The 13,463-nt window shown below is 46.8% G+C and overlaps 1 protein-coding gene across 2 annotated transcripts; it reads left to right on the forward strand.

Moving 5' to 3' along the window:
- Positions 1–8,101: 8,101 nt before the first annotated feature.
- MYF6 (myogenic factor 6) lies at positions 8,102–9,863 on the forward strand. 2 transcript variants are annotated; one of them, XM_066184589.1, is made up of 3 exons: positions 8,102–8,678; positions 8,955–9,045; positions 9,223–9,863. In XM_066184589.1, the coding sequence occupies exons 1-3, from the start codon at positions 8,163–8,165 to the stop codon at positions 9,342–9,344; spliced, it is 729 nt and encodes a 242-aa protein (XP_066040686.1). In that variant the 5' UTR covers positions 8,102–8,162; the 3' UTR covers positions 9,345–9,863. The 2 variants fall into 2 exon arrangements, with proteins under 2 accessions (XP_066040686.1, XP_066040687.1); XM_066184590.1 differs by having other exon boundaries at positions 9,226–9,863.
- Positions 9,864–13,463: the final 3,600 nt, after the last annotated feature.

Raw genomic sequence — 13,463 nt, forward strand, 5'->3', positions numbered from 1 at the left:
ATGTGTGTGTGTGTGTGTGTGTGTGTGTGTGTTTGTGTATCTATATAAAGTCTTTCTGTAAATTGACATGACTTTTGGATCCAAATGAAGCGATCCTAGAGATCCAGAACCTTCAGGGTTCTCTCTTCTCCAAACAAAATTTCAACTAATTAACTATTTATTAATTCATTGGCAGTCTTTCTTGGTAATTCTTCATTAATGACATTGAAACCTTGGATGCTGATTTCTAATTCTCTTGTTTTAATAAAAAGTGATTTCCTTGGAAAAAACTTTAGAAAAAGTGTCTCTAAGGCTCCTCATAATGTCAGTTTCTTTGCCACAAGGTCCTTGAAGGCTGCATATTGTGCAGGATGGAGTTCACAGCTTAAAAGAGATAAAAGATGGAATCTCATCTCACTTATACAGTGGGCTTTTTAGAAGTCCAAAGCACTCAGCAGCTCCCATTGAACAGAGCATGACTAGGCCATTAGGTATGAACCTATCAAAATAGAATTAATTTATTATTGATCAAGAGGAGTTTATTTAGGAACTGCTAGTGCACAATAATTTAAGTACATTCTATTTCTTAGTTATTAGAGTAGCCAATAATACTTCAAAGCAATAACTGTAAAGCTGACGCTTCCAGGCATACACTTTTATTAGGCTGTTCTAATACATGAATGTTGTTCACAAATAATGACACTACAGGTTGACAGATTCTGTTATAAGCCAGCTGGTTTACACTTCAAAAAAACCAAACCAAAACAAAAAGCAAACAAACAAAAACAAAACAAAACAAAACCTCACTATTTTCTCAGAGTCTAAGCATAGATATAACACAGGAAAAAAACAGATTTAAGATAACTTTTTCAGGGATTGTTCATCTAATCAGAGTAGATTATGTCTCTTGTTCTAATTTTTTCCTCAGTGTTTAATTTTCAAATAATTTCCCCAAAAAACACAATCAATACACTTTCTCGAAAAACCCACATGCTTACATCAATTCAGGCAAAGCCTTATTTTGGATGATTTTTTGCAAGCCAAGAGGGCATGTGGCAATCTTTTAGTCTATGCAGTTTCTCTGAAATGTTTTCCAGAGTAGTCCAGTGAAAAAGTAAATTCAAGCGTTTTTGACAGGCTTTTTTGAAATCAGACTAGAATGAAAAGGGTAAGACCCATTTTGTCAGATAGAATCTCTGAATAATATCCTGCTTTCATTCCTGTCTTTTTTTGTATGTGCCAGATGAACTGCATGGGGAAGGAGGGGTAACAGCTCATCCAAGGTTCTTTCCATACCTTGAGAAATGTCATGTTCACTTTTAGGAGGGACTATTGGACTGCTTTGGATTTTGGAACATCACCATAGTGTTTTAACATGGTACAGAAGTAGTCATCAGAGCCATTTACTTATTTCAAAAATCTCAAAAAATAAATTTGCATATTTTCCTTTGTATCACATAACCAGGGCACATTCAAGAAACTATGTTAAAACGTCTAGATTCCAGGATACTTTAAATAACATGTTTTTGAGCCTTCAGGTATACCAAAGCAAATGAAATCTTAGTAAATAAACATGCAGAAGTTATTAAGTGAAATTATGAGACACAAACAGAATACAGAGACAAAGGAGTACAGTACAGAGCTCTGTATTTCTTGGAGTGGCAGACCACAGGTAACCAACCTTGTACATAACCATGTACCTTAAATGTCACGCAGATGAATAACTGAGTGACCTTCACAGCCTAAAACAGTTTTGCAGCTGTGCAACAAGTTTCCGTAACAACAGGATACAATATTCAAGGTCATTACTGCTATTTAATACAGTGCAAATTTCTTTCCAGATAACTTCATTCCAATAGCTTATATTTTCCAAAAAGAGCAGCTATTTTCTTTTTGAAAGTGAATCATTTGGCATAATCATTTCATGGTTTTGTGATTTTCTGTTTTAAACAATCCCTATGTTACTGCTAAGGAGAGAATTTTCTGCATTCTTTACCCTCAGTGCATTTCCACAGCTTCCATTTCCAAGCCACTGTCATACCAGTTTTCCATGAAGGTCCACAGCTCTGCAAAAATCCCTTCTGAGAGGCCCAGAACAGTAAGCTGTCATTTTTCCACAGTCTGAGCACTAAACTCTTTTTCTGTACATAGACAGCAGGGATGTGATCAGCCTGTGCTAGATGCAGGAACTTGCTCTTCACTTACACTCTTCTTCCTTTCACTTGCAGAATTATGGTTTGACTATTGCCCTTTGGGCTGAGACTAGGTTTAGGTGTCACAGTCATCATGTTCGGAAACAACATGGTGTGAAAATGCATTTTACGCTTCCAGCAGTCTGTAGTGTAAACAGACCAATCAGCACATACTGTAAAAATAGCCTTTCATGCAACCACAGAAAACGTGACAACAACAAGTGATTGCACAACATGTGATGTGTCTTTTACTTATGCCACATTTCGTGTTCCCTGTGTTTTGCCTAATCACAAATAGAAGACATCTGTCATTATTACTCCCTTTCTTCCTGCAAGAAATCCCTGCTTGTGGACAGAACCATGGAAAATGCTTGTCCCAGCCAGCAACAGTGCAATGGGCCTCCAGCTTCTGATAGGCACTCCCTCCTCCCCAGGAAAACGTCTTGTAGTAAAATAAATGTGTTTGTGCAGTGGTGACTATTTGTCACTGTAGACTCTGACACAGGCATTAAAGCATCTGCCATTTAGAACTGTGTCTCATAACTGGCCAACATGAGAGCTGCAATGAAACCCTATCTCACCATATTGAACTGAAGAGGTCTGTTTAGTTAGCAAGGTTGCACCTCTCAGATACTAACAGGACTGTAACTGATATGAACACTAAAGTCCATAGCCAATCAAAGGCAAACAGCAATAATTTGGAACAGCTATACAGTCAAGACCTCTGTGAATAAGAATTTTTAAATCTTCCCCTACAAAGACTAAATTTATACAAAGCTGTCCTTTCCAGGTCTCTGCCTTTTTGGCTCCCCAGCTCTAGAGCACATATCACACTGTCCACTACTCTATTTGTAAAACTTACATTTGAGAGATGGTTGCTACCACGTGCTTTTAAATTCCTTAAAAGTGTTATACTTATATACAAGCACTGGCATGTACAGTACACACACTTCCTCTAGTCAGTTCCTAAATCTCCAGTGAAAATGCATGTGACATTGTGGATATGCAAATAATATCAAATCCTTGGACAAGCAGAATTTGAGTAGGGTCAAGTGAATAAAAAATTCTAGGTAAACAAAAGTCAGGTAAGTCTAACATCACATATAAATTAAAATCAAGAATAAAGCCGGTCAGTTATTCCTACAAACCCCTGTAAAATTTGTTTTAAGGCAACAAGAGATAATGAAATTCAGCTAAGAAGTGCTGCCACATACCACAACCCATGAAGCTCCATATGCTTTGTTCCAGTAGCTGGAATTATTACTACTATTATTACTCCCATTAATGTCAGAAAGGTTCTTTTTGCTTCAATTTCCCATAGGTCATTGTCAGCATAAAAAAATGCTAGTCCCTCACAAAGCCTCCACTGCCCAGACGCTGAAGAAAACTCATGGAAAATGTCTAATCTCTATTTACCAAACATTTCTGAAATATTTTGTAGATTCAGGCATAGATACATGCTTTTTAACAGACTACCAATCTTTGGTGCGCCAACTCTCCCCTTACACATCTGTCAGTCATTTCAAACATCCTACAAAGCAGATGCTTAAAATATCCTTCTGAAGGGAAAGGAGGGATGAAGTTTCTAATCCTCTATTTGCAATCCTCGGCATAATATTCTATTTCAGCAGCAAATCACACTTCTCTAGCTGTTCCCTAAGCACTGTGACTACAAATGTCAGTGGATCATATAGGTGAGCCAGGTACAGATCTGTCAAACCTGGCAGTGCTGAAGACCCAGCATCCCTTTAACACTTCAGGGTGCCTTCCAACTTAGTTTCTCATTAACAGAACCCAGATGACACAACCTTGGGAGCACCCTGTAAGGAGAAGGGAAAGTGCAGTAAGTCAGGGCTAGCCAGAGATTTCCTTGACAAGGCATTCCTGACAAAGTGAAATGAGAATGTAAACATATCCTAGGTGAGTATCTGAGTGTCCCTACTGACATATCATAAGGAATGACAGACAATTAATCCCGTAACACCTTAGACTGGTGTCCTAACTATGTTACTACACAGGCTACAAGTGACAATGAAACATGGGCAGTAACACATATTTCTAAATACGTCACCTGCCCTTACCTGAACAACCTACCAGACTCAGGTGAGAAGGCCTGTGTGAACTGGAACTGACAGGAACACCATAAGACCACGAGCCTAGATGTTTTCAGTAGCAAAGGGGTTTTCAGTACTCTAAATGGTTGCCCGGAGACAGTAATGAGGAGAGGGGTTTTTTTTGTTTGTTTGTTTGGTTGGTTGGTTTTTTTCTGTTGAGAAATTAGATGAGAAATGCTACAGTTTTAAAAGGTGTTATTTCCCCTGCAGGGAAGAGAAAAAGGATGTTGAAAATAGCAATCAGTAGAAAATATAAATGTTAGAGGGATTTCAGAAACACATTTAGAAGAATATAAACTGTTTGAAAAGACAAAGGCAGAAGAATAGCAACATCTTGTATCTGCTAAGAAAGGTGCTGTTGAACACGAGTGTAAAAGGAAGAAGAGGAAAGTGAGAGTGTGAATAGAAAGATTTCCATTTCTAAAGTGCAGAAAAATTCTGAGAGCCCCAGCATGCCCACAGCTGGACCTACACTGGTAACCTGCAGTTCATAAATCTGCAAGAAGCAATTTAAGAATCATTTCCCTTGTAGACAAAGTATCTACCCATCTCTCAAATCAGTTATTGTATGGGTAGAATAGGGCTATAACTAGGCCTGAAAATTTCACCATCACCCAGGTGCCCTTTCACAATGACACACAAGAATGGATATGATGGATCCTCACTGATTACCAAGGCCCCTGCAAAGAAGTGTCAAAGAGATCAAAGATTTAAAATGCACCGTGCCTGTGGCTGGAAGAATCTTGAGAACAGTGAAGGAGAGGAAGGAGATATTTGGAATGGTATAAAGTGTCACGTGAGTCCTAGCTGACAACATACTTCTTAATAGCTATGGACTAAATTTCTGCTCAAACCCTAAGGTGTCAAGAGTGACCCAAGCAGATTCAGGCTTATTCAACCACAGTTATTCAGAAAAACTGTATGTGGCAAAGTGAGTTTGGAGGGATCTAACACCTGGAGGCCAGCTGTGACTTAAAATGCAGTGCATCTTTCTTACAACTCACTGACTTTTTGAAGTACTTCTTTGGTAAGGATAATAGACCTTGTAGATCAAATACAACACATCAGAGTTTTACTGATATAAATACGTTAAAAGTATATTTTTAGTAGAGTACCACACATGCAAGCACGAACAATTGAATAAAGAGTTGGCTTCAGAGTAAGTTTTTCTGTGAGGTTCTACCAAGCCAACTGAAATTACAAGCAGACTTCGGTAGTGATCCTCCTTTCAATTCTATGTCCAGTTGTTCTTATTCACATGCTTTTGTTTCCTCTTATGCCTTCGTGCTTATATCTAACATGATCAGGAATACAAAGCATGAAGAGGAAAAAGGCTGGTAACAACTTTTGAATCCTCCACTTAGTTTTGCAATGGAGAACATCTCTGAGGATATTTTATTCGTATGTCCTAGGGCTGTTTGCTAGCTGTGTTACATAAACCAAGGAGCTGAAATGGGAGATGCAGCAAAATTCAAATTTCTTATATGATGGGGAAACTGATCATTTTCATTCAAATTAAACTTTATTCACAGTTGTTAGTTTTGTTCCTATCAGTTAGTCCTACAAAGGACTAATTATGCTGTGCCCACATCACTGTGAGGAACTGAATCTGTTTACTCTATCACTAAGTGCTGGAAAGAAAGAATATATTTTGTTTCCTGTTTAAAAAAAAATCTGTTGAAAGCAGCAGAAGCATCTGGCTCCTAAACTTACAGTTTCCCAACTCACTGAGTCCACTTAAAGCTCTTGAAAGGACAACAACAATTTGGTAATTATCTCTCTCCCTGAAACTAAATTTTCATTTTTGCATTTTACCAGTAGACTGATCTCATCTGTCTTGTTCCAAACACTCCTAGTGTAGTATTGAAGAAACAAATAACAGAACAGAAAAGAAAAAAAAGAAAAAAAAAGTGTAGCAAATGTGAAAAAAAAAAATTTAAACAATCAGAGCACTTGGTTTGTGGAGTTTGGGCTTTTTTTTGTTTGGTGGGGGGGGGGTTGTTTTTTTTGGTTGGTTGGTTTTCGTTGTTGCTGCTTTGGATTATTACCATTACTAATGGTATGGGACAACGACCCCTGTAATACCCAAATGCATGTAAAGGGGTAGCTTTTCCATGGATAGTCAGCAAATTAAATCAGACCACAAGGGATGGGTAAAGGTCAACATTATATCCCTTTAAAGGTGGAAAATTAAATCACAGGAAAAGTAAGTGACTGGTCAAAGGTCAAACAGAAAGCAAGTTGCAAAACATGGAAACTGAGAAACTGTTACTTATGTTCAGTGCCTTAACTGACAGACTGCCCTTTCTTTAATCTGAAGAGGGAAAAAAAACCTCAGTGGTGGAATAGTATCAAAATTAGTTTCGCTGAGAACAGTCTGAATTTCTCTGTCTCATCCAAAACTGGATAGTGTTCTGCCTCATTAAAGCAGAAATGAGATCCACACCAACAACACTGATGTGATGAAAACAAATCCACGACTACTCTCAGTGTTAAAGATTTTTGTACGCCTAAAAATTGGTTTGCAGTTTTGGAGAAACAGTCGAGTCAATGACTAATTGTATTCACTGTAGCTTTAGTGAAATGAAAGCTTTTCTATAAAAATCTTATACGTGTATATACACAAACACACAGGAATGTACTTACTTATCCACAAAAATATACATACATATGCGTAAGTGTGGGCATATATATATACACGGACACATATGCATATACACATCCATATTTACATAAGCATAAAGACATGACACGGTATTTAAAGAACACAAGGCAGTTCAGGAAAAGAGGCAAAGAGGCCATTTTCCCCAGTCCTTTTTCTTTACATGAGACAGTTCCACACATGATGTGACACTGCAGTATAAGCTAACAGAGAGTGCTCACAAGCTCCATTTCTGTCTCTGTGTCTAGGAAGCTCTCTATACCCTGCCAGGCCCAAGGGATTAAACTTCAGTTACACCACATGCCTGGGCTTTGCTTACCCTAAACAGCATCAAGGACAAGGGCTGTTCAGAGAGCCCCATCACACTGTGACCCAGTCACCTGGAATCACTCCTGTCACCTCATGGGCAACGTGGGAAAGTTCACACTGAAAGGCTAAGCCGAGGTGCACTATCTGTGGGTGCCTCATCATCGCAGCACAGCTCTGCCTTGGCAACCTTCCCCATGTGTGTGGAGGGGCAGCGAGCTTGGCTCCCAACCTTGGGCTTGCCCGGGTGGCTTGGGTCATAGGAATGGATGGCATGCTGCAAGGGGAAGGCAGCATGGGGGTGGAAATAGCAGGGGCTTCTACTGAAAATATTAACCCGTCAATCTGAAAAGCGATGGCTGGCTTTGAAACCTCTTCCTATAGATCTATACTTAGCCAGGGGCAGGGAGCGTACGCTGGGGGTGTGAGGGGTGGGCTGGGGGAGGGATCCCCGCGCAGCCCCAAGCCTTTGTCCTCCAGTCGTGCCCCCGAGCGCTCGGCAGCGGGGCCGGGGCCGCGCCGGGACACAGCTCCCGGGCCCCCACCTCGCAGTCCCTTCGCTGCACCCCTAACTCACGGCATTTCGAGGGAGGGTGCAAAGTTGGGTTGATTTTCTTTCCGCTTTTTTTTTTCTTTTTTTAATTTTTTAAATTTGTCTCCCACCTCTCGTGTCCTCCCTCCCCTTCTAAATGGGAGATGTTCTCAGGACAGCGCCCAGGAGACTGGCTGGAATCAGTTTTGGAGGGTGATACACCGCGACAGCTAAAAGTTGGATAGGGTTTCAGCAGCTCCTATATAAAGCAGGGGGGACTTATGTCACTGCACTAATTAAATTCCATCTGGGTTGTTCCTCGGGGTGTTTTTGAGATTGCCACCCAACTCAAGCAGGCAGAGAGGCCCAGGGACAGCATGATGGACCTTTTTGAAACTGGCTCCTATTTCTTCTACTTGGACGGGGAGAATGGAGCCCTGCAGCAGCTGGAGATGGCTGAGGGATCCCCGCTGTACCCAGGCAGCGATGGCACCTTGTCTCCATGTCAGGACCAAATGCAGCCGGAGGCCGGCAGTGACAGCAGCGGAGAGGAGCATGTGCTGGCACCCCCGGGACTACAACCCCCTCACTTCCCCGGCCAGTGTTTGATCTGGGCTTGTAAAACTTGCAAGAGAAAGTCGGCCCCCACGGACAGACGGAAAGCAGCCACCCTGCGGGAGAGGAGAAGGCTGAAGAAGATCAACGAAGCCTTCGAGGCTCTGAAAAGGCGGACTGTGGCGAACCCCAACCAGAGGCTGCCCAAGGTGGAGATACTGAGGAGCGCCATCAGCTACATCGAGAGGCTGCAGGACCTCTTGCACAGGCTGGATCAGCAGGAGAAAATGCAGGAGATCGAGGGGGACCCCTTCAGCTTCAGCCCCAAGCAGGGAAATGTAAGCACTGCCGCTTGGCCCCTCCGCCGCCACGGCAGCGCCGCCGCGCCCGTCCCCTCCCTCCTCCTCCTCCTCCTCCTCTCCGGCCGGGTCGCTGCGGGGCCGGGAGGGCTGGCGGGAGCGGGGGGCGCTCCTCGGGGAACCTGCCAGTCCTCGCGCCTCCAGAGGTCCGCAGGCCCGGCCCGGCCCGGCCCGGGGAGCCGCGGCCGCCCCACTAACACCCGTCCTCTCCCCGTGTCTCCCGCTCCCGCTCCCGCCCCCGCCTGTGTGCCGCAGATCCCCAGTTCGGACTTCCTGAGCACCTGCAGCTCCGACTGGCAAAGCGTTTCTGACCATTCCCGAGCCCTAGGAGTCAGCCCCAAAGAAGGTAACTCGCCCCGCGGGCCCCGCTCGCCGCCCCCTTCCCTCGCCCCGACGGCCGCGTTCCCAGCGCCCTGGCCCTCACGCTCCCTCCTTTGCCCGGCCTCTCCGGGAGCCGGAGCCCACAGCCGCAGGCCCGGCGAGGAGGAGCGGTCTGCCCTTTAATGCCTTTTCTCTCGTTCAGCAGGAGTCTCCGTTGTCGAGTCGTCGGCCTCCAGCAGCCTTCGCTGCCTCTCTTCAATAGTGGACAGTATTTCTTCCGACGATCCCAAACTGCCCGGCGCGGAGGAAGCGGTGGAGAAATAAACCCGGATTTGTGGTAGAGTATTTAACGGAGATGGAGCCTCCACCCTCTCTCCTCTAAACTAAGTAACGAAGCAAATTCACACAGTGGAAAGCCCAAGCAGGGGCCTTTTTAAGATCGAATCAAGGTACACCTACCCCAAAGAAATTGGCTCCCACTGACTAGAGCCAGACAGACTTCCACCTTGCCTTTTTTTTTCCCCCCGAATTTTGTTTTCCTTAAATTGTGTTGCATAAACCACCCCCCCCCCTTTTTTTTTTTAATTTAAGATACTTACCTGTGTACCGGTGATCCGCTTTGTCTGAGACTCACCGGGAAGTTCATTCCTGTCTGAGAGAAGCTCTTGGTTGCATTGCGTGTGAGTCATATTTAAAGAGTTCCTGCCTCATTTTGTTCCTGTAAATAATTTCAGTACTGTCTTTTCTTTTGTAAACATAACATATATATTTAAATGGTGGAATGTGATACTGTATATAAGAACAGATGGATTTCTTGGATTGTAAAATAAAGCTCTTTGTGTTACAGTGTTTTCCTCCCGTCCTCTTAATTTTATAAAATAACCCGATCCCGGAGTTAAAACCCGCCACTGACTTCAGCGAGATGAAGGCCAGAAGAGTCAGACCCGTGTAGCCGAAGTCCGTGTGACTGGAGGCAGGACACGAGACAGATTTTTCCTTCGTTTACTCCTCTAAGGACTGTCTCTCTCCCTTTAGTGCCGCACCCGCCGTGTGAATCCCCCGTGTCCCCGTGGGTTCCTGGGGAAGCCGGGCGGGCACGGGTGGGTGTACGGACCCGCCGCCTCTCCGGCCGCCCTCAGCGCTCCGCGGCCCGGTTCCTCGCCGTGCTTGCGGAACGCACGTCCCCCTGGAAAGCGATATTGCTCCCCTAAAATGTCCAACAGCTTGAGTACCTTGCTAGGCAAAGATGCTTCGCCGGCCTTGCCCTGCACGTGGAAGGTGAGGTTAGAAACGGGGCATGAAAGAAGAGACCCTCGCCCATCGTCCTCCCCCCGACCTCCTGCCCCGGTCCTTGAGCTGGGAGAGGCTCAGTGCGTCTCACCTTCTCCTCTCGGCACCGAGGACTTGAACGTAGGGCTGCTCTGCCGCAAAAATGAGGGGCCTGCTGCACTAATGGTGCAGCAACTGGCTGTGACAGAAGCCCGCTCCCTCTGGGGCTGGAGGGAGCTGTAGTTTCTTCCCAGGAAAGGTAACTCCCCTTGACTTCCTTGAGTCTGAGGGAGAAGGGAATGGGGTCCGCCAGGAAGGAAAGAGTTAAGCGACCGAAAGAGTTTTGGGGGTGGGGGGGTAACAGCATATGATGCCTTTCACTCAGTGGTGTAAAAAAACACAGCCTCTCTGAGGATGGTGGAACGGAGCTGCTCACAGTCAGAGCGTTACGGTTGTAATAGATTGTACCCCCGGGAAGGGGCGACCACCAGGGAACAGCGCATTCTGCCCCGGCAAACACACACGCAGGGCTTGCCCGATAGCCTGCACAAGTAAACAGAGGACACTTCAACTCCACCCGCGTGCGGTCTCCTCGTCAACTTTAGCCCTTGATTTATTCTTTGTTTCTAGTTTTTGAAAGGTCACCGTCGCGTTTCGAGACGGTGTCCCCCTTCCTGACCATCTGGGGCACGAGTACACCCGCCTGAAGTGGAAGCTCTGGGTAGAGCCTGCCCTGAGAGCGAGCTCTCCGATCGGCCGTGCCTTCCTACCACCCTTTCTGTGCCGGGCTTTTAAAGCAGTCATGTGCTAGGTCTAATTGCTCTCTAATAAGATAGTCCCTAGCAAGGAGTAACTGCGGCGGACAGTGGGGTGGGCACAGTGGTGAAATAGTTTCCCCCTTTTTTTTTTCTCCCTTTAAATTAAACCCCGCTGCCTCGGGAAACCCTAGGATTCTTCAGAAAGCGGCGCGTTCAGAAAGGGGAGCGCGGGACCCTGTGCGCCACCTCTGCGACCTGGCACAAGAATGGAGATGGTGCAGCTAGCTTCTATTGCGAAGGCACTTGCCCAGCAAGAGAGTATTTCAGATGGGGCTAGCAGCTCGTCGCCTTCCTTCCTAATTTGTTTCAAACCCAGCCGCGTCCGCGGGAAGGGCTACACACAGTTCACACGGCGATCCGAGCCCCGCGGGACCCGCTGCCCGCATCAGGGCAGGAGCCGTGCTGAGCCATCCCTCAAAGCCAGTGTCGCGCCCACACCGGGGCAGCCAGATTTGCCCGCAGCCGGGCATTCACCTCAACAAGCCCGGTAGGACTCCCACGGCAGCGTCTCCTCCAGCAGCAGGGTAACTTGAGCGATTGTTTGGAGTAAGTTTGCCTAAAGGACAGTTTTTTCATTAAATGAAGAAAATACCTCCCGAAGAGACTCTCCGTGACCCCCGCGGCTGCAGCTGACATGCCGGGCTTCCTAGTGAAGGTCGTCAGTGTGTTTGCAATTAAAATGTTTGTGTTAGATATTAATAACGATAATCTTTACTTAAGTCCCCAGCCAAAGCAAACAGGGCCCTGGAATCACAAAATCAAAGGGCAATAACTGGGTAAAGACAAGAGGTTTGTGATTTAATGAAGTCTTTTTCCGGAGGGACCACGCACAAAGTCATCGAAGTTTTTTCGCAAGCGCAAGTGCCCCTGCCGCTCCCTCCTCCCCTCTGCGGGCTGAAAATCCCATGCTCAACACAGCCACCTTCGCCTCTACCTGCTCCACTCCCCTGGGAGCCAAGCACCTGCTCGCTCCCTCAGGAGCGGAGGGATGCGGGGCTCCGCCGGCCCGCGGTGCGGGGTGTCCAGCCCGGCGTGGCAGAGCTCCCCCGCCCGCCCGAGGTGCCTTTGGGGCCGGGAACGATGGGGGAAGGCGGGGGAAGGGGGAAATGGGGTGCCTGTCTGGAGTGCTGCCGCGTTGACACCGCTTTCCTCTGAAGTGACGCGACCGAGCCTTTAAAGCCATGTTTTTAGTTTGAGAAATTTTTTGTTTGTTTTCTCTTTTTTTCTCTTTTTTCCTCATTTTGTTTTGTTGGGGTTTTTTGGTTGGTTGGTTTTGGCTTTTATATTGTGCATCTTTATTTTCCTCGGTGAAATCGCCCGCAACCCAGGGAGGGAAGCGGACAGCCAGCAGCAAGCTTGGCTCATTCTCTGAGCTCGAAGTCAAGGCGGTCAGGAGGCGACACAGCAGCTACTTCCACGGGAAAATTCCTGCTGGAATGGACCACTGCTGCTTTGGGGACCCTGTACGATTTTTCCACAGTTTCCGTCCTTCTGTGGAGAATGAGCGAGGGATGGGTGTAGGGGGCAGGGAGGGAGGAGGTTGAATAATAAAGCCATGTGCTCGCTGGGACGTCCCTCCGATAGCAGGAACTAGCAACTTTTCCCAGTCTCAAGGCTGCTAAAAACCCCCTCGTGTCCCTTTGATCTCTCCTGGGAGTCCCGGGGAGCCAGCAGAGGCCAATGCCTTCTTCAGCTGTCCTCTATACAATTCCCTCTGGCAGGTACTAATGTGTTTACTTAGGTGCGCACGGTTCCCAGCGCTGGGGGAACCAAACGTTTCTCACACGGCTGGAAGCGCCCGGCCCCACCAGCCCGACTGGGAAACAATTCTGTTGTCGGGACATCCCGGAGGAGCACTCGCTGCCGCTGCCGGCACCCACGGGCGGCGGAGCGCAGCCGAGCGGCTCGGCAGCGTGAAGTTACACGCTGCCGCCGCCCTGCACGGGGCCCGGGTGTGAGCTCCGTGGGGGCCGGCCGGGCACAGCGCAAAGGCGCTCCGGAAGGCCGGGGCTGGGGGCGCGCTCGGGGGGACGGCAAACACCTCCCGCCCCCTCAGTCCGGTGACACATGGTTTCGGTAGGATTTTCTTCTCTTAAATAGAAAGGCGTGGGACTTGGGAAGAGATGGCACGCTCTGCAAACGGTGCCCACATGGGATGGAATCTCTCCAGGAATAGGTGCGGCACGGCGATTCCTGAGGAGTGGGGCGGGCTGGGGTGAGGAACACCACTTAAAGGGATCTTGACACGTTCACTTTCTACCAGTCCACAGGAGCAGACAGTGTGATGCTAAGGCTGTTCCCGCTTTCCAGACTTGAGCCTCCTGAAATGCAGCACTGTCCTCCCCCTTTCCTTCAC

Source organism: Chamaea fasciata, unplaced genomic scaffold (genome assembly GCF_029207755.1).
Source record: "Chamaea fasciata isolate MVZ Bird 193981 ecotype frontalis unplaced genomic scaffold, bChaFas1.0.hap1 SCAF_5, whole genome shotgun sequence".
In the NCBI taxonomy this organism is placed as follows: Eukaryota; Metazoa; Chordata; class Aves; order Passeriformes; family Sylviidae; genus Chamaea; species Chamaea fasciata.